At 44.1% G+C, this 24280-nt stretch overlaps 1 protein-coding gene across 1 annotated transcript in view; it reads left to right on the top strand.

Moving 5' to 3' along the window:
- The window catches only part of LOXHD1 (lipoxygenase homology PLAT domains 1), a 149898-nt gene that overhangs the window by 47918 nt on the left and 77700 nt on the right, over positions 1–24280 (top strand). Inside the window, exons 10-19 of the mRNA XM_039733354.1 lie at positions 1386–1521; positions 4995–5155; positions 5695–5781; positions 8379–8514; positions 10347–10501; positions 13772–13932; positions 21317–21393; positions 22222–22418; positions 22748–22940; positions 23768–23928. Coding sequence (XP_039589288.1) covers positions 1386–1521; positions 4995–5155; positions 5695–5781; positions 8379–8514; positions 10347–10501; positions 13772–13932; positions 21317–21393; positions 22222–22418; positions 22748–22940; positions 23768–23928 — 1464 coding nt within the window. The remainder of the gene's footprint in view (positions 1–1385; positions 1522–4994; positions 5156–5694; positions 5782–8378; positions 8515–10346; positions 10502–13771; positions 13933–21316; positions 21394–22221; positions 22419–22747; positions 22941–23767; positions 23929–24280) is intronic.

The raw sequence follows: 24280 nt of genomic DNA, 5'->3' as shown, positions 1-24280 counted from the left end.
CAGACTGCCCTGAAGTTTCTAGATGCTGCTATGGAGGTTCAGAAATAATAATAATTTATATATATATAGAGGGAAATAAAACAAAAAAAAAAAAAACCAAAAAAACCAAAAAAACCCCTCAAACACCAAAAAAAAAAATACCCAATAGAAAGTGGTTGACCACATCTGCTACTAGGAACCAGTGGAGAAATATGCAAAGCTGTTACCCAACAAGTTATATTTCTTCGAGAAGAATTCTACACAGCACTGGGGAAAGATGTTGGAAATTTCTTCTAAATTTAGCACGTGGTGTGTGATCCCTATATCTGTGGGTAATGTTTGGTTTTGTACCATCCAGTGCTTAGTACACATGCCAGAGATTAATGTGGCCTTATGTTAACTCCCTGCATCTGTGACTAATAAGTTTTGTGCCAGCTAATGCTTCCTTGTTTGCTTCCACCAGTGATTAATATGTACTGGTAGATATCTTAGTTTCGAGAACAGAGATGGAGTGCCAGAGCAAAGAATGATGAAGAGAAGTGCATCACAACCTGGACACATAATTGAGATACTCTCCAGGAAAAAAAGATTCACTAGAAGATCTGGGACCATAAGGGAATTTTGAGGAATGGCATGCTCCATTGACCACCAAAAATCCCCAAACACTCCTATCATATCCAAGTAACTTCATGGAAATAATAAGCATATATTCATACATACAGGAAGTGTAATGAATATGTGATAGGAATGTGACAAATATGTATTAGTTTAATATTTGGTCTGTTCAGTTGATGCTCATGATTTGAGGTGAAATTCCCATGCATCCAGCATTGTTAAGAAAGTAATTTTGTCTTTCCAACCCAGCAGACTGGCTGGAGAGTTTATTTCCCAGCTTTTGGTGACAACACTAGATCATGTGCAAGGTCATCAGGAGGGTGGAGAGGAAGGCAGATGCTTACCCTGAAGCTACGAGGAAATTCAGATTTCCTGGCAAGCAGAATCAGCTTGGGATGGATATATTTGAAGGCTTTTTGTAGCCTGTGTTTTCTGCAGAGCCCTGTGGTGCCCTGGCGTGGTGCAGGACCTGTGCTGCACGTTCACTGCTGATGCCACCCTCCCTGCTCCCTTTCTCTTCCCCTCCTGGTGTTTCACCTCTTCCTGGGTGACCCATTGTGATGTACTGCTGCAAAAATGGGAATAACAGAACAGATGAGTCATGGCTGTACTCAGAACTGGGATTTGTGCAACCTGACTGGTTCATATTGGTGCAGAAAACCTGAATTTGAGAGCAGGACCAAGATCTCCAGCTCTGTCTTTGCTCTGTTTGTTTAAGTTTTCAGCACCAAGGCCCAGTGAGCTACCAGTAGCAGAATATTCAAGCTCACTGTCCCAATCTCTTTCCCCAGGTGGTGGTTTACTGCCCGTTCACTGGGATTGAGCAAACCTTCCCATGTGGGAAGTGGCTGGATGAAGATGAAGGGGATGGTCTCATTGAGAGGGAGCTCTACGAAATGGTCTCCCTGCGCCAGAAAAGGCTGAAAAGTAGGTGCAAGTGTTCCAGGAGCCTCCTGTGGCCATCACCCCTCCTCCCACAGGCCACATTCCCCTGAGTGTCACCTCAGTGACATGGGTATAGCCAGGGTCAAGGAGAGGCTCGGGTGGATTCAGTCACTGGATCATAGAATGGTTTGGGTTTGGAAGAGACATTTAAATGTCATCTCATTTCAACCCCCCAGCCATTGGCAGGGACACCTTCCACCATCCCAGGATGCTCCAAGCCCCATCCAGCCTGGCCTTGGGCACTGCCAGGGATGCAGGGGCAGCCACAGCTGCTCTGGGCACCCTGGGCCAGGGCCTGCCCACCCTCCCAGCCACCAATTCCTGCCCAAGATCCCAAAATCTCTGCCTGCCCTGTGGCAGTGGCAGCCATGGCCTGTGTGCTGTCCCTGCAGGCCTTGTCCCCAGTCCCTGGGCAGCTCTCCTGGAGCCCCTGCAGGCCCTGGCAGGGGCTCTCAGGTGTCCCTGCAGCCTTCTCTTGTGCAGGGGAGCAGCCCCAGCTGTGCCAGGCTGGCTCCAGAGCAGAGGGGCTCCAGCCCTGGCAGCATCTCCGTGCCTCCTCTGCACTGGCTGCAGCAGCTCCACGTCCTTCTGATGATGGGGCATGGGTTTCAGCTTTGAAAGTACTGCTTTAGGGGAGTATAAAATTAAACTCCTAAATATTTTGAAGAATTTTGTACTCATTGTACTCATTTCCTTAAGGTCCACTGGCTTAGACTCCCTCAGACATCATCTTACCTTTGCAGACAAGCCAGGCTGTTTTGCTTATCACTACAGGAGCAAAGCTTTCTTATCACAGATGGGAACAAAAAATACAACAAGGAGACAAACCTTAGTGGAGGAGGGGAGGGAGAATGTGAAATAAAACAAAACTCTTCCTTGTTGACTCCACCTATTTTTATTCCCGACCCTAGAGAAATAAGAGGTCTTAGCCCTGTCCATCTGGCAGGTGCGTGCTGGATGCGGAGCCTTTTCTCCAGAGGGAGGCAATGGCACACGTTTGCTGGGAGGAGCTGCTCTGTGCTGTGCCAAGTGGGCATGTTCATCCATCCCCACACGCTCCAGCTCCAGCCTGGTTCTGCACCAAGCCAAAAAATATCTCTGCTGCCCGGCCCGTGCCGGTGTGCCCATGTGTAAACAGAATATTTTAATTAGGATAATAGGCACGGTTTAATCCGAGAGTGCTTCGGGTGGGCTCCTGCTTAAACAGCAGTTCATTTGAATAAGCTTTATCTAAATGTTAGTCAGCGTTGTAACCACATTGCACCTCCGACTCGGTCCATTTAGCTAAAGCATCTGCAACCTTTAACCCCCTATTATCAGCTCTGATTGTTATTGACAGGCTAATTCCCTCACCACTGCATTGCAGGAGATAGACAGAGAGCATTAGCCTTGAGAAATCTGTGACCTTTAGCTGCCAGATTATAGAAGTGTAAGACTCGGAGTTAGAAAAGACCTATTATGTCATCTCGCCTATCTCCCTGTGCACACAGGACTGTCCCTTTCTGCAGGGATGATCAAAGCTGGCTTCAGCCTCACTTGGGGTATCCATGGTGAAACGTCTCCCAGCACAGCATCCAGAAGCTGCTCCCGCAGCAGATTGCAGCTCCATATGTAGCTTGTATTTATTCTGTGGGTTTTTTGTTTTTTTTTTCTTCATTCCCTCCTCTCCTTATCTAGAATGTTATCCTGGAAACTGTTGTGCCAGGTCTTGTCCTCCCTGGTGCTTGTGCCCTGGGCTTTTGAGAATTTCCAGAGTGCCTGGATACCTCAGTGTGAAAGGAGGGGAGCCCAGGGGATGAGCCCAGCAAGCCCTGGGAGGATGATGATGGGTATCTGGGGAAATGCCTGGCCTTCCCCAGCAGCCTCAGCCCTAGCTCAGACACATCTCCCCTGGGCAGCTTCTCCCTGAGAGCCCTCTATCAGCATTTAATCCTGGTACAAGGCCCCTTTCCCCTTCCAGGCATGCTTCACTCCTCCTTTCCCTCAGCCAGAGGGCAGGGAGGCCAAAACACACAGATGAGAGCAGTCTTTGGTGTCTGAATTGCACTTGCAGCTTTCCCCAGAACAAGCTTCTCCATCCACAGATTTTGCTTCATTTCTGCTCATCTAAAACTTGCTGCTGCATTTCAGAGAGGAGTGATCATGAATATTTTGTATATTATTAAAACAGGGGCAAAACTTTTTCTGAGAGATCCCTCTTCCTTCTTTTTTTTTTTTTCAGTAGCTCTTGCCTCTTTTTTATACAGTCAAACACGGAGTAGACCAGTAAAAATCTAATTTATATGCATGCCATCATATTTTTATATTCCATTCTGGGCTCTGAAGGTCAAGCTGTGCTAGTGTGGTCTCGGGTGTGCTGAAAGGGTTAGCAATTCTCTCATTAGGATTTGTTAATAATTCAGCTGATGTCTGAGTGAGGAAAGAAGGCTGTTCCCTCTCCTGTAGGTGCAGCAAGGCCTGCAGAAGTGACACACATTATGGTCAATAAGGTATGCAGACGAGGGGCTCTTTAGAGGAAATAATGTCACCCTTATATATGCAACAGTATTCTGGTATGAAAATGCAAAGTTGCTGCAGGTGGACTAGATGTTATGGTTAAAATGTTGGATGAAGACTTGAGATAAAAATCTTGCAGATTGTCCACAATATTAGGGTATGTCATGTAGTATTAACGAAGGTGTTAGCTGAAGTCGTGTCAAATTTAGGCATTTAAATAATTCAAAACCTTTTGGAAAATATCTTTGGAAAATATTTGGAAAATATATACCTGAGTGTGTTTGTCCCACATGGTGCAGCCTCACTAGGGGTGGACACCTGAGTGCCCTTTGAGACAGCCTGTTCTGCAAGACCCACATGGTGCAGCCTCACTAGGGGTGGCCACCTGAGCGCCCTTTGAGACAGCCTGCAAGAAGCATTTTTGGGATAATTAGTCCAGTCTTGGGAGGCTTTTTATCTCAGGATGAGGTGATGCATGTCTGTGTCCTATTCCAGACACAGACCAGACAAGTCTTTAGGAGCTACCTGGAGCTGCACTGCACTGTGCACAAGTAACTGGATACTGACAAAAGGGAAGAAGAATATTGCCCTGAATTTATGGTCTTTGAAGCTTGAGTTGTAGGTATTTGAGAAGTGAACTGAAACAATGGGGTTGGGTCACACCCCTGCATTACCCTGTTAATAGACTATAACAAGAGAATATAGCTCACTAGAAAAAAGGTTGTTTATGTTTTTCTCATTTTTTTCTTTTAAATGAAATTACAGAACTGTGTTTCCAATCTCATTCCTGTACGTCATGCAGCAGCTGATTACCTTTGTGCAGAAAAAGATGAAAGGTCTTTGTCTTTCTTCATCCTACCCTCTCTACCCACCAGGGGAAACAGTGATAATCATGTTTTTACCAGGTCACCCTATAAAAATTACTTTTTAAAACAAGTATCTTTAACGTTTCTTTCTAGAAAACCCCTGGTCTCTGTGGATCTGGACAAGTGACATTAAAAATGCAGGAACAGATGCCACCATCTTCTTCCAGATTTATGGAGACAAAGGGAAGTCAGATGAGATGAAGCTAGATAACAATTCAGACAACTTTGAAACTGGACAGACTGACAAATTCATGGTATGAGTCTTGTGCAAGTGGTAGATTTGGCTTGGTTGTATTTTCCAGGGGTCTAGCTTCAATCCTGGTCAGAAAATCATCAGTATGAGATTTTTACTCCATTAGATTCTTCTAAGCTTGATGTGAAGTCACTCCATTTGGTGGTGATGCAAATTATTTACTTGTCTATGGATATGGCTTGTCTTCCCAAAACAGGGAATTGGCTGATATTTTTGTCTTCTCTCTGATTTGTGCAAGTGGTAGATTTGGCTTGGTTATATTTTCCAGGGGTCTAGCTTCAATCCTGGGCAGAAAATCATCTGCATGAGATTTTTCTCCATTAGATTCTTCTAAAGTTGAGGTGAAGTCACTCCATTTGGTGGTGATGCAAATTATTTACTTGTCTATGGATATGGCTTGTCTTCCCAAAACAGGGAATTGGCTGATATTTTTGTCTTCTCTCTGATTTAGCTCTTAAAAGATGTTCAGAGATGCTCTTTGTGTGTGTGCTTTACTGACTTACAGAAACAGATGTTGCACCTTTTTTTACCCATTTACAGATAGAGCTTCCTGATCTTGGGAACTTTTATAAGCTTCGGATATGGCACGAGAAAAGAAATCCCTTTGCTGGATGGCATCTGAATAAGGTGAGGGGACAGCAAGGGAAGGAAGACCTGGAAAGCCAGGCTGGTGGCAGAGCTCTGCAGTGCCAGTCCTGGGTCACTGCAACTGGCAGCTGAGCTTGTTGTGCAGTGATGATGATGGGCAGTGCTCTGTGGTGCCTGCCTTGCCAGAGCACAAGATAAAATGGTCAAAAGTTGCACCTGAGAAGGATTAGATTGAACATTAGGGAAAATTCCTTCATGGAAAAGGTTGTCCAGCTTTGGCAGAGCTGTGCAGGGCAGTGGTGAGCCCCCATCCCTGGAGGGATTTAAAAGCCATGTGGATGTGGCACTTGGGAACGTGGGTCAGTGTTGTGCTGGGCAGTGCTGGGGCAATTGATGGATTTGATGATCCTGGTGGATCATCAAATGATTGTGTGATTTTGTGTGTGGGAAGTGAGAGCAACAGGGAGAGGCAGCTCCCAGCAGCTCAGATTGGTGGTGAAAATCCCACTTTCCCACCCTTCCCATGTCAGACAACTGATGTACTCATCTCACTGCTACCAGGGGCTTCTTCCTTGCTCTTCAGAAAACTTCCTGTTCTTAGACACCACTGCTGTACAGAAAGGCAAACCTACTCCTTCTGTGGCTTATTTGCAATGCCAATAATGACAAAAAACCACCTGATTCCAGCAGAGATTGCACACTGTAGCATCCCCTGCCCTGAAGTGCTGACAGCCCTGTGATGGGAGCTGAACTTCTGCAGGCTGGAGGAGGCCACAGAGACTGTGCAGAGGAGAGCAGCCCTGTGCTGGGTGGGAGATGACACGAGTGACCTGCTTGATGTCCTTTGCTCTACCAGCATGGATTACAGTGCTATCACCCCTCACCTGGATTGTCTGGACAGAAATTCCACCTCTAAGCTTCACCCCTGCTCCTCCTGAGCAGCTTGGAGGGCACTCTCTGCTCTTAGCAAAACACACACTTTGCTCTGCATCTGTAAATAAGTGTGTTGATAAATCAGAGTTTACCACTTGGAGCTTTTTCTTGGGCTCCTCTAATGTGCTTTGACAGATCCTGCTCTTCTGCATTGTCATGGAGCTGTGAAACCATCCACTGCCAACACCCATCTCCAAGGGTAGGAGGGCATCAAGTGCTGCTGCTGTCACCACATGGTGGGAGAATGTGGTGGGAGAAGTCTGTCTTTTATGACAAAAAAATTCCTGGTCAGACTTTGGGCCACTGCAATCATCCCCATTAGTTTGTTCACAGATGAGGAGTAAGAATGTTTGTGTCTTCCACAGCTCTACGGCTCTCTTCCCTGTGGTATCTTATTTTCCTGCAGAAAAATTTTCTTCAGGAAGGACAAGGGGTAATGTGGAGTGTGTCTAGGATTCCCTTTTGGCCAAATTAAGTAAACCTGGTTAAAATGCAAGAATGAATTTATGTTCTTCTCGATGGTTGGACTCATTTTAGGCCTTTTTCAAATGGAATGATTCTATGATTCTATGACTTTAGGAAAATAAGTCTGTCCATACACACAGTCTGGTGTTTTCTGGATGGATCAGACTCACGGCACAGGAATCCCACCACTTGTGCACCCATTATAGCGTCTTGGAAATTAAATGAAACCTGAATGATGCTTTGTTCCAGTCCTCCCACATTTCATGCCTGGTTTGCTTCATGCTGGGTCAAGCTTCCCTTCTCTACCACAAGAACCCAATACAACCACATTGGTCAGGCCAAAAGTCCCTCGAGCCCAACATCTTCTCTCTTGTGTCACATGAGGTTGTGGTTTTAGAAGTGTAAGAAAAAACACCAAGCATTTATGATGCTTCCTCCAAACATTCTTTCAGGTTTTGACTATTTCCAATTGGACACTTCCTAAACTGATCTACTGATCTACCAAACAGAAAGCATTTAGCAGGTTTATTTTTCCAGTTATTGGTTTGAAGTTTCCAGCCTCGCCTTGAACATTTAAACATTCAGCTTAAACCTTAATAGCTTTTGGCAAGGACTTCACAGGCTGATTTTGTCCTTTTTTTTTTTTTTTCTTAGAACTTTGTTCCACAGGTGTCATTTGATGCCCTGCATTTCTTGAGGCAGAAGAGGCAAACATCTGATCCCTCTCTGCCTTCTTCATTTTCACCTGTGATTTTACAGACCTTCATCACATCACCCTTGCTTTACACACTTCAACAGACAACTGCAGAGCACCACTGTATTGCTCATTACTCCTTTGGGAGCTACTGCAGATCTTTTTTCAGGGTTCCTGCAATTTGGTTTTGGGGTTTTTTTCACTTAATACATTGATTCTCATCAGCAGGAACCCACAGCACAAGCCCCATCCCCAATTTTCTCCTTGGGGTTGTCATGATAAGACATCTGCAGAGCCACAGAATCCCTCAAAAGTTCCTCAATGCCATGGAATGATTGGAGAAAGGAGGAATGAAAAGCCATCAGCTGTGACAGACTTCGCTCCGTGCATCACTACAGTGCACAACATGGACGGTCTCATTATTAATGTGTTTTATTTCTCTGCTGATACCTAATCTTGCCTCCCTGGCAAAAAACCTGTCAGGATCTTGTTGCTTTTTTGCCTCTAAGCCTCTGAACTCATGCGGTGTTTTGGTTTAATGAAGGTAACTCTGCTGAAAACGCTGACAAAAGAAAAATACTCATTCAACTGCGGCCGCTGGCTAGATATAAATGAAGAGGACAATGAGATCGTGCGGGAGCTCCCTGCCGAGGGATCTCTGGTGACTGAAGTCATGCCAGGTGAGAGCCACGGGCTCTGTGCAGAGGCTTGCTTAGGACCTGAATAGAAAGAAACCCTCTTTGTGTGAGAGATGCACAGGCAGACTGATGCAATTCAATTAACTTCTCTTTCTGGCACTTTCTCTCTGCAGTGTTTTTCTGTGTGCATCATTAGCTGCATGAACCTTGAGAAATCCCAGCCTTTTATTAATTTTTTTTTTTGGCGGGGGGAGCAGATTTCTCTGTGGTGGGAAATGGGAGAGATCTGGCCACAGCACAATTGTTTCCAGGGCTTGTTTGGTTTTTTTTTTTTTAACTTGTGATTTTTTTTTCCGGTCTCCCTTAAAACGTGAAATGCAAGGTTTGAGGAATATTCATGGAAAGCAAGCTTAGCTGAAATGGAATCTAAAATTTGACAATCATATTTTGGGCTTTAAAGTTTTATTTAGTTATATGCAAATTCATGCAGCTGTATGTATAAATATATAGTAAGTTGCACAGCACAGTGGTGTGTGCATATGCATCTTTCAGTATGTGTGAGCAATCCAAACTATTTATTCTTTTAATTGAACTGGAGATTTAATTAAGGAAAGCTGCAGAACTTTGCCCTGGCTTCCTGGAGTGGTTACTTCTGCCTTGACCTTGTGTCACAAGAATTAAATCTACTTAGCAGGAGAATTTCAGAGAGCAGAACATCTCAAGGTAGACAGTGGAATTTTGCATCTTTCCACCAAAGCACCCACACTCTGTAGGCCTTGAATCCCCCATTTTCTGAAATTTCTGGTTCTGACATTGGTGATCTGCATGCAGTGGAGCAGCTTCTCAGAAGAGGAACAGTAATTGTAATTGCAGATGTTATTAAAATGTAAATAAACCTGGTTTTGAAATGTATTTTTAATCAGCTGTGGAGAGGGCAGCTTGAATCCTCACTCAGGCACTTTCCTGTGTGGAGAATTTGTGCTGATCAGAGGTGAGATGCAGCATCTCGTGTTGGGCTTGCAGGAGGATTTTGGAGGGAATGTGGGAGCACTGCTTCTTGTCCTTTCTCCAAGGTAGAGAAAAGGGGTTCTCTCTCAAAAGTTGGTCTGTGGGCTGGCTCCTTGTCATATTTCTCCTGGAAATCCTTCACCCACTAGGATGGGAGGGCAGAGAAAAGGGAATGGTCAAAGGAGGAAAGTGGCAGATCAAAAATCCACCCAGAAAAACCATATGATGACCTTGAAAGTGAAAAGTAGTCAAGACAATCCAACCTCCTGCATAGAGTTTGGACTCTTATAGGGGTGATACTGGGGGTCTTTTCCAACCTTTATGATGTGATGATTTTATGATTCTGTGATTATAACCGTCCCAAGGGGATGGTGCCAGCTGGGGCTGTCTTGTCCCATAAATCCAACATGAACAGCCCATTCCTCAGGTCTCTGAGCACTTGTTCCTTCCTAATTCTTCTTATCTGCCTTATGGCCCTGGATGCTGCAAATGTTGTTTTCCCCATGCGCATTGCAAAGTTCCCCACCCCCAGGGCCATCTTGGGAAGGCAGGAGGGGAGGTAGCAGGGCAGGGGCACTCCACTGCATGACGTTTTCTTGCAAGGGCCAGAATTTTTACGTCCTTGTTTGGAGGACTTTCATGGGTTCTCTCAATGCTTCAGGCCTTTCTATTTTAGTTTTCACACGCCCCCTCCTTTTTCTAGTGGTAGCATGGAAGTGTACAAGTTCAATACACGAGCTGAAACACCAACTGGAAGAAGCACGAGCGCCTAAAGCTAACTACAACCCTGTCAGAAACGCGGTAAATTCAAAAAGCGGCGATTAACGTCGTTTCTGGGGTCGTTCCTGTAATTTGTGTCTCCCCAGTGATCAAGTACCGCGTGACGGTGTGCACGGGCACGGTGAGTGGCAGTGGCACAGATGCCAATGTCTTCGTCTGCCTCATTGGGGACCAGGGGGACACGGGCGAGCGCGTCCTCTACAACTGCATCAACACCGTCAATAAGTTTGAAAAAGGCAACGTAAGTTCGCGCAGCGGCGCCTCCACACGAGGTTCTTAAACCGTGCCATGATTTTGTAAATTAATATTTATTTTTTTTTAATGTGTGGTTGTAAACTCCAGTGGTTTCCTTGCCAGCTTGGGCTAGGGAAGCAGGGGGAAATAAATCTTGTCAACAGAGCGTCGTAACAGGTTGCAGCTGGAGGGAGGCTTGGGTCGGGGACTCTGTGCCTTTGCTTGATGTATGCTCATGAAAGAGTCTCTTGGTTTGCTCCCCATCTAAGTTCTGGCTCCTGAAATTGCATCTTCAGACTGGGGAAGGCTTCCAGGAAATCTTCCAAGAATAAAAGAGAGGCTTTTCCCTTCCATCTAATACAGCAAAAAATTTGGCTCCCCGGGGCAGAGGAAGAAAAAAGCATCTTATTTAATGTGAAAGTCAGAACCCAAAGCCTAACATGTTTCCTTTGTAATTCCTCGTCTCCCTCAACCATGCTGCACTCAATTTTATGTCTTATTTTCAAACTGATTTTCAACATATTTTTTTGTCTGTCCATGTCCAGAGTGCAGGGGGGTGGAAATGGACTGAAATGAAGACAGACCTTATTCCCTGGAAAGCTGGAGATAATGAAGAAGTCGAACAGTCGTTAAAGCCCTTGCAGCACTGGCAGTATCAGCAAGCAAATAGTTTGCTGATCTGATCTGTAGGGTCAAGCTACTTAATATGTATCCAATTTTGGATCTCTAGGGTCCAACTTAGACTGGTAAATTGTAATCAATATCTCCAGAAGGAGATTTTGAGAATCTGATCACAGAACTCTGCAGGTTTCCCATCTCTCATGTCATTATTTGATTGAAGGTTCAGAGTGGAAAGAAAATGAAGATAAAAGGAGGTCACGTTTTCAAAATAGACCATTGAATTTAGGCTTCTGAAATATGCATTAGCACTTCGAATTTGCCTTTCAGTGTCCAGAGTTTCCAATTCTTCACTGAAATCACTGAGTTCTCGTGGACTTTAAAAGAACTTGCATCAAGTATTTCTTGTGCTTTTAAGATCTGTCTGTGGAAATGTGGTAATTACATAGTGTGAGAGTCCATTCTGCTTCTAAATTATATATAAGTTTGCATAAAGGGACTTTGCAAACATCTTTTTTTTTGCATTGACATTATATATATTTTAGCTATAAAAGGTAGATCCAAGCTGTAAAGGATGGCATTTTGTCATTTGATGAAGCCTGTATTTGTCAAAATGGTAGCAAAATGAGTTGTGTTTTGGTGCTGAAGACTTTTTCAGTGCAGTTCCAAAGAAAGATGCTTGGTTTGCAGAGAATACAAATATTTTAAACACTTGGAGATAATGGCTATTTTATGGCATGTTCCATCCTTGTCCAAGTCCATGTTGGATGAGACTTAGATCCAGTTGGTCTAGTGGAAAGTCCCTTTAAGGCCCCTTCCAACCCAAATCATTCTAGGGTTCTGTGATCATTCTATGATATTTAATCACAAAAATAAGTTGCAGGCTAACTTGCATGGAGAATAAAAAGGGAAAAATAATTTTGGCAATCAGTTGGAGTGATTAATAGTGTGCAGATGACAGAAACCAAACTGGAGACTTTTAGAGGAAAACTGCTCTCCTGGCACGAGGAGCTGAAAGCTGGTGAATGAATGGGTAGTTGTTTAAGAATTGATCCTGACAAACTTAGAGCTCATATATTCAAGAAGCTGAATGAGTATATCTACACTGATTAACTCAGATACCCTGTTAAAAAGAAATGTTGCTAAGTCAGTACGGTCTCTAATCTACAGCCACTTAAACCAATAGTACCTTGATTACCAATTTGGCTTAAAAAGTTTGCCTGCAGATGCAAACTAACGGCCTGTGTAGAAAGTAAGATTTAAAGATGCCTCTAAATTAAGTGTTTGCCCTGTTGTGGTTCCAGTTAGTTACTTACTCATTAATTTATATCAGCCATTAATAAGTAAGGTGAGCATCAGGACTAATGAATTAAATTATATTGACTTGGACTGAGTCAGTGAGGTTTTGATGCCCTAAATCCCCAATTCAGCACTTTTGAGTGTGTAAGTAGCATTGACTTATGTAAGCCCATCACTAACACTTTAAGCAGTGGCAAAATGCTTAGCTGTCCTCATTCTAAAGGTGACTTTGGAGTCCTGAATGATGACATAATTATTATCATTTTAATAAATTTTCGTATTTATAAAATTTCGTAAATACTGCCCTGCCACCGTGTTTTCTGGGAGCTAGCTGGATATATGCTACCACCACGAGTGCTTTTGGGACATGAAGAACAACCAAAAGACACTGGTTTTCCATCTCTTACCTAAGCAAGGCATCCCATCCAGATGGCCACCATAGCAGGCACGTCTCCTTGTTGGGCTACACGCTGCAGCTATGCTGTGTGTTTACAGCCAGGATTTACCATGCTTGTGCCATGTGTGTGCATCTGTACATGGGCCACAGATACTTTTGCCTGGCCTGGTTCCCAGAGGAATAACCTGCTCTTTTAATGCATTTCTCTTCTCTTATCCATCAGGGATTGTTGGTGCCAGTCAGCTCTTGAGTAACAGAGCTCTGATCTTAGGGGCCATCCCTCAGGCTAATCTGTAGGTTGGTTATTTCCATGGGAGAAAAAAAGAAGAAAAAAAGAAAAGGGAAAAAAAAAAGACATTAAATCTTTGTCTCTTGTGGGGTATTGAGGGTATTTATCTGCTGGGTTTGGTTCACACCATTCTGAAAATACATTCTGCTCACGGAGCAGCTGGAAACATCCCTGTGCAGCCCTGCCCACACTGGCATGCCAGGAAATTAAAAGGGTTTGAACTGTGCTGGGTAGTCAATGCTGCCTGACTTTAACACAGTGTAATGACTTTGAGCTGTGCCTCCAAACACCTCCATAGATTTGGTCTGAAGTGACCTGCTTCTTACTACTCAGAAAGCTTATATCTGAGCAGGGCTTTGAACTTGGATTTCCTGCCTCTCTGTATGAATTTCTTAATAATCAACTTCTCTTTTTTTACAGCTGTGGAGGGTGTGCAATGACATGGCAGATTTAAAATGCTGGTGGATCATATATTTACAAATCTAACCTTACACATATAGCACAATTATTCAGGCTTTTTATTTTTTGGTAAATTCATACTTTCTCCTTCATCTTGTCAAGAATTTTCTTGCAGCATGCTGATGATGTTGGTTTGATTGCAATAATAAATTTGAGTTGTTTGTGTGCTTTTAAGGAGAAATATTGCCTCACCTTTTTTATTCTCCTCCTCAAAGGCTGATGAATTCTTCATTGAAGCAGTAACGCTGAAGCAGGTGAGGAGGGTGAGGATAGGGCATGATGGCAAAGGAGGAAGCAGTGGCTGGTACCTTGCCAAAGTGATAGTGAGGGAAGAAGGACAGCCAGAAAGTGAGGCTGTGGAATTCCCCTGCTACAGGTACTGGAAACAATGCTTGCAAATTAAATTTGTCTCTGTCTCTGCATTTGCCAGACTTTGAAGAGCCTAGCTGTTGGTCCATGACTGGAATTTTCTGAGCACAGCTTAATCCTTTTTATTTATTCATATGTTCATTTATTTTTTGCTAAGCCTGAAAGCAAAGAGTGTGTTTTGGGAGCTTTAAGATACAGTTAACTCCCCTTACCAAATGACCAGCAATCTGGATTGTGAACTTCTCAGCAATTAGCTCAGTAATGCAGAGAATTTCCAAAAGACAAAATGCAACCTTCCAGTACCGCACCCAGTGTCACTGCAATTGCCTGCTGCAGAAGCACACTCTGCAATCTGCTGCTGTTACTGCATGTAACGAGGTTCTGGTCCCTCACATGCACATCCCATCCTTCTCAGAGCAATGGGATGCTATTTTTGTGTTGGGAGCATGCAAAATTATTATGCTGCCATCTCGAGAGCTCCTTGCATGAGGGGAAACGCACATCTTGCAGACAGAGACAGTGTTAGGGCAGAGGGCTGTGGCTTACCCCTGTGGGTGAGTTATAAGTGTAGTCTTCTCTTCCCTAGACAATTGAGTGGCCAAAATAAATATGCTGTACTGAGGCTGCCTGTGGGGAACAAGATGCATGATCTGCCCTGGCACTAACTGGGGTCTGCCTCAACACTGCAGCACAAACTAGAGAGAACTGGGTGAAAACATAAAAAATTAACTCCAGTGCAGTCCCACTTACCCTCTCAGGATGTCCACCCTGTAGGATGGACATACAGTGAGCTCCATTTAACAACACCATGTACCTGTTCTAAAAGATCGTATCCTAGGGACAAGTGGAACTGTAAAACTCAAACACAATTATTTTAAAATTGAAGACAAAGGTAAAGCCCCTAAGCTGGTTATTTGCATCTTGAAAGAGCTCCACTGTAATGAGGGAAGGCAAATACAAAACAGGAGCCAGCCCCAGCCTCTTGGCATTGTTAAAGCCCCATCACATCAGAGAGCAAATTCACTGTGGAGACAGCATGGAGCAGCAGACACAATGTCATCTTGGTTGTGAAAAGCAAGCCACTCTCTCCCTTCTCAGGGAACAAACAGCCACACACTCATTGCTGCCTTTTGATCATATTTCACAACCATATGTTTCACTGAGTTAAGCAGGCAAGCTAGACAGGCTTTTTTCCTTGGACATGAAGTGTCCATGTGAAGGGCTGTTTTTCTCAGGCTCCTCAGAGATATGTCTAACTGCACACAGCAGCTGGCTCATTTCAGAGATTTCCTCTTTGAATTGTCTCCTTATGTGACTGCTAGACTGGGTGTCTTCCATTAGCTCGGAGTGACTCCCTTCCCCTTCAGTTTGCCCCTGTGGATCAGGAACACCCATGGGCATTCCCCTCAGGGCAGGGACGGCAAAAGGACAGAGAGAAAAACCCAACACCTTATCCCCAAAAACATTCATGGTGTACCTTCAGGCTTCAGGTCACCAGCGATGGAATTCCACTCTTCTTATCTTTCTAAACGTCTCTTTTCCCAAGCGATACCAGCGTTGCTCTTGTGGCTTTATTTGCTGTCCTTGTGCCAGCATTATCTCTTTCCTCTCAGATTGAGAAGGTGACATGACTGATCGCCACCAAGCACAGGGACAGCTGCTCCCTCTCACTCCCTTTGGTGCCCGTGTCTCCCGGGAGACCGCGGCACCATCGCAGTGTACGGGTGTCGTCATGGAGTCTGGAGAGATCTGAGAGCAAAGGTGCTCACCCACTGCATCCTCCAAGTGAGGGAGAGACTCTTCCATGGCCTGCAGCGTTTGGGTGTTGCTCTCCACTCCTGTAGGCCAAGGACAGCTTGTGTCCTCGCTGCTTTGGCAGGAGCTCAGGGAGTTCTGCTCCATCGCCTCCGCAGGGGCGAGAGGTTGGAAAAAGGTTTGTCCAAGAGGCAATGCAAGTGGGGTTAGTTGGAGACTCCACCAGGGAAGATTCTCATTCTGCTTGTTGTTGTTTGTTGCTTGTTGAGACATGTTGTTCTCACTGCCTTTGTCTCCAGGACTTGATTAACTTCAACTCTTCCACACAGCACAATTACATGGTCTGGAGAAAACACCTTTTGCTGCTGGGTTCATACTGAAAGCTACTCCATTGACCTTGTGACACTCAGCTGCTGCTGTGAGACAGCTCAGGGACAAAATGCCTTCCAGCAGAAACACATCTCACCTGTGCAGAAAGCTCCACAGGCTCCATACCCCTGTGCAAACCAGGCTACAATATACATGACAAAAATCTGCCTAAGCAGCTTCCTCTCTAACTGATATCTGTAACATCACCCTTATAGATCTTCATTGCACAGAGCTTGTTGAAGTCTCTCTGTTCTTGTTATTTACATATTTATATACACGACTATGTTTTGCCTTTTAACTTGAATTTTTTGCTGTGACTCCATAGGATCATCTATCATTTAGCAATCACAAGAGCTCTGTAAGAAGAACTATCTTTGTTGTACAAGGGAGCCAGCAGAGATAAAGAGAAGCTAAGTGGATTAATTGTGAGTTTGTGTCAGATTCAGGAAGAGCATGGAGAAATAACGACTCCCAGGCCTGTGCTTTCAACTCCTTAAACAGTTGGCTTAGAGTCAGTGATTTCTAAAGTGGTCATTTGATCCGTGCTTGCAAGAAGTAAATGCAGGTTACTTCCCCGAGCGTTATTTACAGAATTACTAGTACATCACTTGGATGCAGTACTATTCCTCCCTTACGACCACATGGCATTATAATATCCATGCTTTTAGGAGCTGAATTCTGAATGATTCAGTGGCATCGCTGAACAGTTTATACTTCATAATACCTGGTGTGGTTTGGGTATGATGATGATGAATACTGCTGCGAGGCTCAAAATTAAGGGAGTTCAACTTTTGCCCTAGAAATGGAGCCAAACTTTTTCAAAGATCAGAACTGAGTTTTTCTGGTGTCATTTTCTCCTCAAAGCTCTCTGGAAGTCCAGGAATGGACTAGCTGACAGGCTCTAAACCAGCCTATTTTTTATAATATTTATATCCCAGACAGAAATGAATTTTCAATCAGACAAAGTCATGAGTTCGTGATAGGATAGAATTTTACATCCTATAAATCATTACAACTCCACTGAAATCTTCAGTGATATGCAATTAATTTTTTTTTCTAAGCATACAGCTCCCACCATCCTAATTTGTCTCCAGCACAAGCATAAGGGAGCATAGTTAATTCTCTGAAGAACAACAGACCACAAATGGGATGATACACTAGGAGACTCCTGCAAAAGAACATTTATTCAACCAAATGCCAAAAAATGTTCATCATACAAAGAAGCCAGAGAAACCTCCTTTTCTTGCCTAAAAATAAACGGAGATGTCTATCTCTTTTTACACATTTTTGTATATAGGTTATATTTAAAGGCTCACACAAATACATATGTGCCTCTGAATCTAATGGATGTGCCAATCATTCTAATTGCACCCAAGCTGGCTTTCAAATGCTATATATGATGTCATATTGTATTTTTTCCAGTGGTCACCTGAATCTCTGATCCTCTAGAAATTCTGAAGTGGCTTTCATGTCATATTTCTGTCCTCTTTGAGTTATATTGGTCATAAAGCATCTCTTTAAAACCAAGGATGTGACACAGGACACGGCTACACCCTTGTAAAATCCACAGTGGCATGTGAATTACATTCACCGAACTCATAGAGAGCTCTGATAAAATAAAAGATTTTGACATGCCTTTTGTACCAGGCATATGATGGCACTGCACTGAAATATTCTATTTTCTGCAGCCAGATGTGTCAATCTGTTGGTGTTTGGGGTAAGACTATAAACCCCTGGTTTCAATCTGCTGCTTAGTGATATGCTGTTGGAATTACACTGAAGTGAAATTAGGCTATTGATGCATATGTAATGAAAGGAAAGGATGCAGGGCATTGCTCATCCAAATATTCCCTCTGTCACTAATCTTCTCCAAAAAACACTGCTGCTGCCACTCCTGGCTGTTCTCTTGGCTGAAACAGCACAAGGAGCTTTAAAGCCACTTCTGCTGATAAACCTCCATCTCCCACCTCCAGCAGCCTCCCTCTTCCTCTACCAGTCGAAGATACACTCCTTCCCTTGCCACTGCTATCTACCAACACTGGCAGAGGGAATTTCTTTATCTCAGGGTGTGTTCTGCTTCTCTGATTTGCTTTTCTCCTCTGTCCTCACTGCTGAAGCAGTTAGCATTTGCTGTGCTGCACACAGAAATCTGTTTCTTCTGGGAGGTATTTTTATCCTGCCACCTCAGTGCAGGAGAGATTCACTCAGATTTATCCCAGACACCCCTAAAATGTCAGCAATGGTGAAGGTGACAGAAAACAGCAGCATGTTCACTGTCAACAGAAACAGCAGCTTGCAGGGCACAAAAAACAGAAGAAAAAGAGTAGAAGTGTGTCTACCTTGTGAGCTTCTGCCTTCCTGAAGGCCATGCTGAGCTCAGTGGTCCTGGGGTGGTGGCTTGAATTTTGTGGGTCCTCCCAGTTAACATCCATGCACACAGAAGCATCTTGACTTTTGGGGGGACATGATCCCCTAGCCATTGGATACCTGTCCAAGGATGTGAATCCTGAGCCGGCATCAAGAACTACATAAGACAAAGGTATTAAGGACCAGTTTTAACAGGTAAAACAACCCCATCCCACCCCAGCCCCAAAATACCAATAAAGGCTTCCTTTCTTAAGGCAATGTGATGTCTTAGCATGCTCCTATTGCAATATACCCTTGCTCAATTCTTGTCATCAGTTTAATGGTCTTCCCCAGAGGTTTTTCTTCTCCTCTATCCCACCACACCCTTTGGCCTCCTCTGAGGCCCAACACCACATCAGATGCCCTCATGTGGTGCTCGTGTGACCATCACATGTTCATGTGTTCTTCATCCTCATGCTGACCACCTAGGCTTTTAGCCCTGTCCAAGCCCACCTGCACAAGGCCACCTGCTTTACTGAGAGAAAGGGAAGAATTTGGGTAGAGTGTATACCCAACAACCTCCCAAAGCTTAGAGGGAAGCCAGGGCTGGAGATGTGTGTCTGTGTGGTGGGACTCCTGTGCACCCCTTTTGCATGAGAACACTGCTGCTCGTGCTTCCAGGACTGGCTGGGTCTAGTTCATGTTTGGATTTCTTTCCTGGTGCTGTTTTTTTTTTTGTTTTTTTTTTTGGTTGGTTGGTTTTGGTTTTTGTTTTGTTTTTTTTTTTTTGCATGATTTTTTTGTGCTTATTGTTTTCATCTGGGTTGGAGGAGAGGGGAGAAGATTGAAAACGTAATATTCCTTCAGATGGATGAAGTGGAGGTATACCGTTCTGGGTTTTCCAAAATATGTGGTCCAAATGGTGATGACTTTGAGCTGTGCTGGCTTTTTACCGGCGAGGTGCCTTAGGTTTGATCCAGCTCTCTGCAGCTCTCTTTGTTCATGTCCCCAAGCCCTGCTTCTGAGGGTCATTTTCAGGTTTCCATAGGTGCTGACTCACTGTCAAAGTCAAAGATGGAAACTTCCATGGGAGGTGAGCTCCCCTCCTTTTTGGCACACAGGTCAGCCAAGGACAATGCGTGTGTCACAGCGACACCGTGGGAAGCTCACAGGGCACATGGGCTGCATTTGTTTGTGCAGAAGCAGCTGTGGTCAGCGTGGCCACCTTTAAAAAGAAACAGTTTCTGGGGATTTGTTTTTACTCCTTCTGGTTCTGGAGCCATTTAAATACTCTGCATGACCCGGCAGAGAGTGCTCATTTGTCCTTTTCTCGCCCCTGCTGGTTTGAAACAGTATTTTTAGCTGCAAAAGGCGCTGCTGTGGATAGATGTGCACCTGGGAACAATGAGCATTCTGGGAACTGCTCCTGCTCTCACAGCACCACTGTGGGAAACCTGACCCTGAACAGATGCTTACAGGAATATTCGGAGTGCTGCAGCAGCCTGGGTGGGGAGAGGAAAGCGACAAACCTCTGCCAGAGCCCTGGCTGCTGTCATGCAGTGGTGGCTGTAGGGCACATGATGGGGTTGAGGCTGTGAATCCTTTACCCTGAGGCTGAAGGAGCTGCTGTGAAGGTTGCCAGGCTAGCAGTTAGCTCCCTTTGTTTTGGGAGGGGAATTTTAGAGGGGGACTGAAGAAGAAACTTTTGGAAAGGGCTTGTAGCAGCAGGATAAGGTGGAAATTATCTTAAGTTGAAGGAGGGCAGAGAGATAAGATATTAAGAAGAAATTCTTCACTATCAGGGTGGGGAGGCCCTGGCACAGGTTGCCCAGAGAAGCTGTGGCTGCCCCATCCCTGAAGTGTTCAAGCTCAGGTTGGATGGGTCTTGGAGCAACCTGGGATAGAGGAAGGTCCGTGCTGCTGCTGTCATGCAGTGGTGGCTGTAGGGCACATGATGGGGTTGAGGCTGTGAATCCTTTACCCTGAGGCTGAAGGAGCTGCTGTGAAGGTTGCCAGGCTAGCAGTTAGCTCCCTTTGTTTTGGGAGGGGAATTTTAGAGGGGGACTGAAGAAGAAACTTTTGGAAAGGGCTTGTAGCAGCAGGATAAGGTGGAAATTATCTTAAGTTGAAGGAGGGCAGAGAGATAAGATATTAAGAAGAAATTCTTCACTATCAGGGTGGGGAGGCCCTGGCACAGGTTGCCCAGAGAAGCTGTGGCTGCCCCATCCCTGAAGTGTTCAAGCTCAGGTTGGATGGGTCTTGAAGCAACCTGGGATAGAGGAAGGTCCCTGCCCATGGCAGACAGTTGGAACTGGGTGGTCTTTAGGGTCCACTCCAACCCAAACCATTCTATGATTTTATGATTTTCTTTTCAGATTTTTTTCCTTTGAGGTTATGCTACAGTTTGCTTTGTGTCCAGCTCCTCTTCTCAATTAGTCTAGTTGGATCTTTAGTGTTGAGAAACATTGCAAATCGTTGCTTTTTGCTGGTGCCAGCTGCCTGCACATACCCATCCCTGAAAATGGGAAAAACATAATTCATCCCTTCCGTTTAGTAGTAAAGGCTGCAAATCTTTCTGGTCAATGAAGGTCAGTGCTTTCAAGACACTAAGACTGGCTGTTCACAGGAATAACTTGTGGTTCTGGAGTTTGTGCTTTTCAGGCAGATGGACATCACAGCAGAAGCTTATCTACTGCGAGCAGAGCTCTCATGGTCCCTCTTCTTGGAAAGATGGAGATTTAAAACGTGGCTGCCGTATGGTCTGGTCAAGTCCCTGCTCAGATAACAGAGATACAGAGCCCTCTAAAAATATCTGTTTGACTGTAGTGTGGATATGGGCTATGTGTGAAGCCAGCGTAGATTTTGAAAGGTCTAACAGGTGCTAATTATTCAAAGATAACTTACTTCTGTTTGTAAACCAGATGGCTTGACAAAAATGAGGACGATGGTCAGATTGTCCGAGAATTAGTGCCTGCTGGGGAGTCACCATTGCTAAAAAGTGAGTTTAGCTTGGAAAAAAGGCCTGGGTTTGAGTTGTACATGGGTGTGTTTATTTGCTTTGTTCTTCTTAATAATGCTTGTCAGTTCCCAGTAAATCTACTGGGCCTTTTTTGCCATTCTTATGCAAGAAGCTTCAGTAGGTCATGCTGGGAGAAATGCCTCTGACTCTTAAATTCTAGTCTATGAATGGGCAAAGAACATAATTGCAACATTATATATGTAGAAAGCAACACTGGTTTTTAAAGTTGTGATTTGTTTAATAACTGCTTTCTTGTATATCTTTCCCTGAAGGAACTTGAATTGCCACTGTTTTAGTAGAGTAAATGCCACAAAATAATGACATTCTCCAAAGAAAATCACCAAAAATATTTTATTGTCCTTTTCTGGAGAACCAGGGCTCCAATGCTACAATTTTCTTTAGCAAATGGTGCTTGCATACTGCAGGTTGTTGTGTTTTAAAAAATAAAAAATAAAAAAAGAAGGTCAAAGTTATTGAATTAAATTGTTAAGTATAAAAGTCATGAAATAATCCCATTTGCCTAAGTGCATTTTTATGCCTTGGGTAATCATCTAACAGTGAGAGGGAGGCCTATAGAATATTTTATGCTTACCAGTGTACTATTGGATCTCTTCTTATTTTGGTGGATAATTCCAAGGTGTGACAGCTGCTCCAGCATGGCCCTAAGATGCTGGATGGAGGGCAAAGTCCTTTCTCTATGTATATCTGGAGCCTTCATCCCCTATCAGTTGTTAGAAGCCAATTGCCTGGCTGGGCACTGGAAGTGCCACTCACATGTCTGTGTTTTGTGCATCCATCTTCCTCCAGATGTCAGTTATCACATCAGCGTGAAGACAGGAGATATCCCCGGTGCCAGCTCAGATTCCAGGGTTTTCATCAAACTCTACGGTGAAAAAGCAGACTCCAGCAAAGAGCCTCTCTTAGTCTCTGATAATGATCTAGGCAATTATTTTGAACGTGGTCGAGTGGATGAGTTTACTCTAGATATGATGGATATTGGAAAGGTAAGAATCAATTGCATGTGGCTCTATACTTTGTGCAAGTGCCTGAATTCAGGATCAAAATAACACTCCATATTGAAGGTGATGAAAGAGCCTTTGACATTCACACTGGATATTAAGAGATACATTTTACATAGACTTTACACCAGTGTATTGTGTATGCTGGCGTGTGAGGAGTGTTTTAAGTCTGTAGTTAAATCCTTATATAAACTATTTACACGAGCACAGTGGAAGAGCACCGTGCCAGGGTAAGGAGACTGTTTCACATTAAGCAAATTCCGTTGTGTTGGGTTTTTCCCTGCCCTCTGGGTTTTTGTTTGCTTTCTCCAAAGATCAACCGAATCCTGATTGGGCACGATAACGTGGGTCTGCGGTCCGGCTGGTTCCTGGCCAGTGTCCAGATCACAGTTCCAGTCCAGGGAAGGCAGTACATGTTCCCCTGCAACCGATGGCTTGACAAGGATGAGGCTGATGGCAGGGTGGAGGTGGAGGTCTACCCAAGCGAGATTTTGCCTATTGAGAAATGTAAGAGAAGACGTGCTGCTTTAAAGCTAGGGCTAAATGTGTATCGCTCCCATCCTTCAGGGCAAGGTCACCCCTGTCTTAGACACCAAAACCAAAAAGTCACCATTCCTACGAGCTTATATTGGTGAGGAAAGTCAAATATTCTCCTCATGTTTTCTGAAAGTGTTGAAAAAAGATTACAGAGATTTTCATCTCCATTTCCTGAGACCATATGAAAAATTTACATCCTGGGCAGCACTTGCACAGCACAAGACAATGTGCTTCTTCACTGCAGTATCAGTGGGTTCTTCTTTTTTCTACATTTATCTGCCCCACTCCTGTTTTCTCTTTATGCACCAGCACATGTCCCATCCTGTCTTTATTACCCTGTTTCCTGGAAAGGAGAAGCTGTTTGATAACTAAGTGCCAAATCCCTACTGGCCACTTCACTTTTATCAGTAGACCCATTTTCTTTTAAGGCTACAGTTAAATTTTGCTGTTGGGTCCTGAGAAAGAATGCTGTGTGTTTTCCCCTGCTCTCTGTAACTCCCTCCCTTGCACTGTACTAAGGAGATCATTCAGCCACTCTATAGTTAGTGCTGAAACAAAATTCCCTTTTAAGGCTCTGTTTTGCACCCCCCTGACACTGGCTAACACTTGTAAAAGGAAAACTGTTAGGTTAGTCCTCAGTGAAGAGTTCTGTTATCTCTCATTTAGTTCGGATAAGAGCAAATGGTTGGCTACATGGGCATTTGTTAAGACAAGGTAATTTAATTTCGAACCTGAGCCCCAAGGAATGTTGTTATCTGAGTTTCTCTGCTGATTTAATTGCTTTATTTTTGGACCAGTGATAAACTATGAGGTGTCTGTAGTTACTGGAGACGTGCGAGCCGCAGGCACCAACGCCAAAGTCTTCATGCAGATTTATGGTGAGACTGGCAAAACGGAATTGATCATCTTAGAAAACAGATCCAACAACTTTGAAAGGGGAGCCACAGATATCTTCAAGGTATGATGAAGGCAGCCACTGCCACTTCTAAGCGGGGAAAGAAATTATCAGCCAAAGTTTAGACATCAATAGAGTAACTGGCCCAACTACACAAAAAAAATTAAAATACTTCAAGAAAATTGCAAGTCTGGCAGTATCTACTGTCCTCTACCATAGTTTTGGAAGGCTTTTTATTCCTTTATGGGGTTTTGTGGAAGGATTTACATCTTCTGAGGTGCTACTAGCATAGGTGTAATTGAAATTTATGCTCTAATAACAGTATTTGTTTATATTTACTTCCAAAAGGATCTCAAAAGACCTCAAACTTTGGCCCTGACCACGTGTTATTGCCAATACTCATTGTGTAGCTGGG

The sequence above is a fragment of the Passer montanus genome, unplaced genomic scaffold (assembly GCF_014805655.1).
Source record: "Passer montanus isolate IOZ18808 unplaced genomic scaffold, ASM1480565v1 scaffold86, whole genome shotgun sequence".
Taxonomy (NCBI): Eukaryota; Metazoa; Chordata; class Aves; order Passeriformes; family Passeridae; genus Passer; species Passer montanus.
This window is presented reverse-complemented; position numbering and strand designations above follow the sequence as displayed.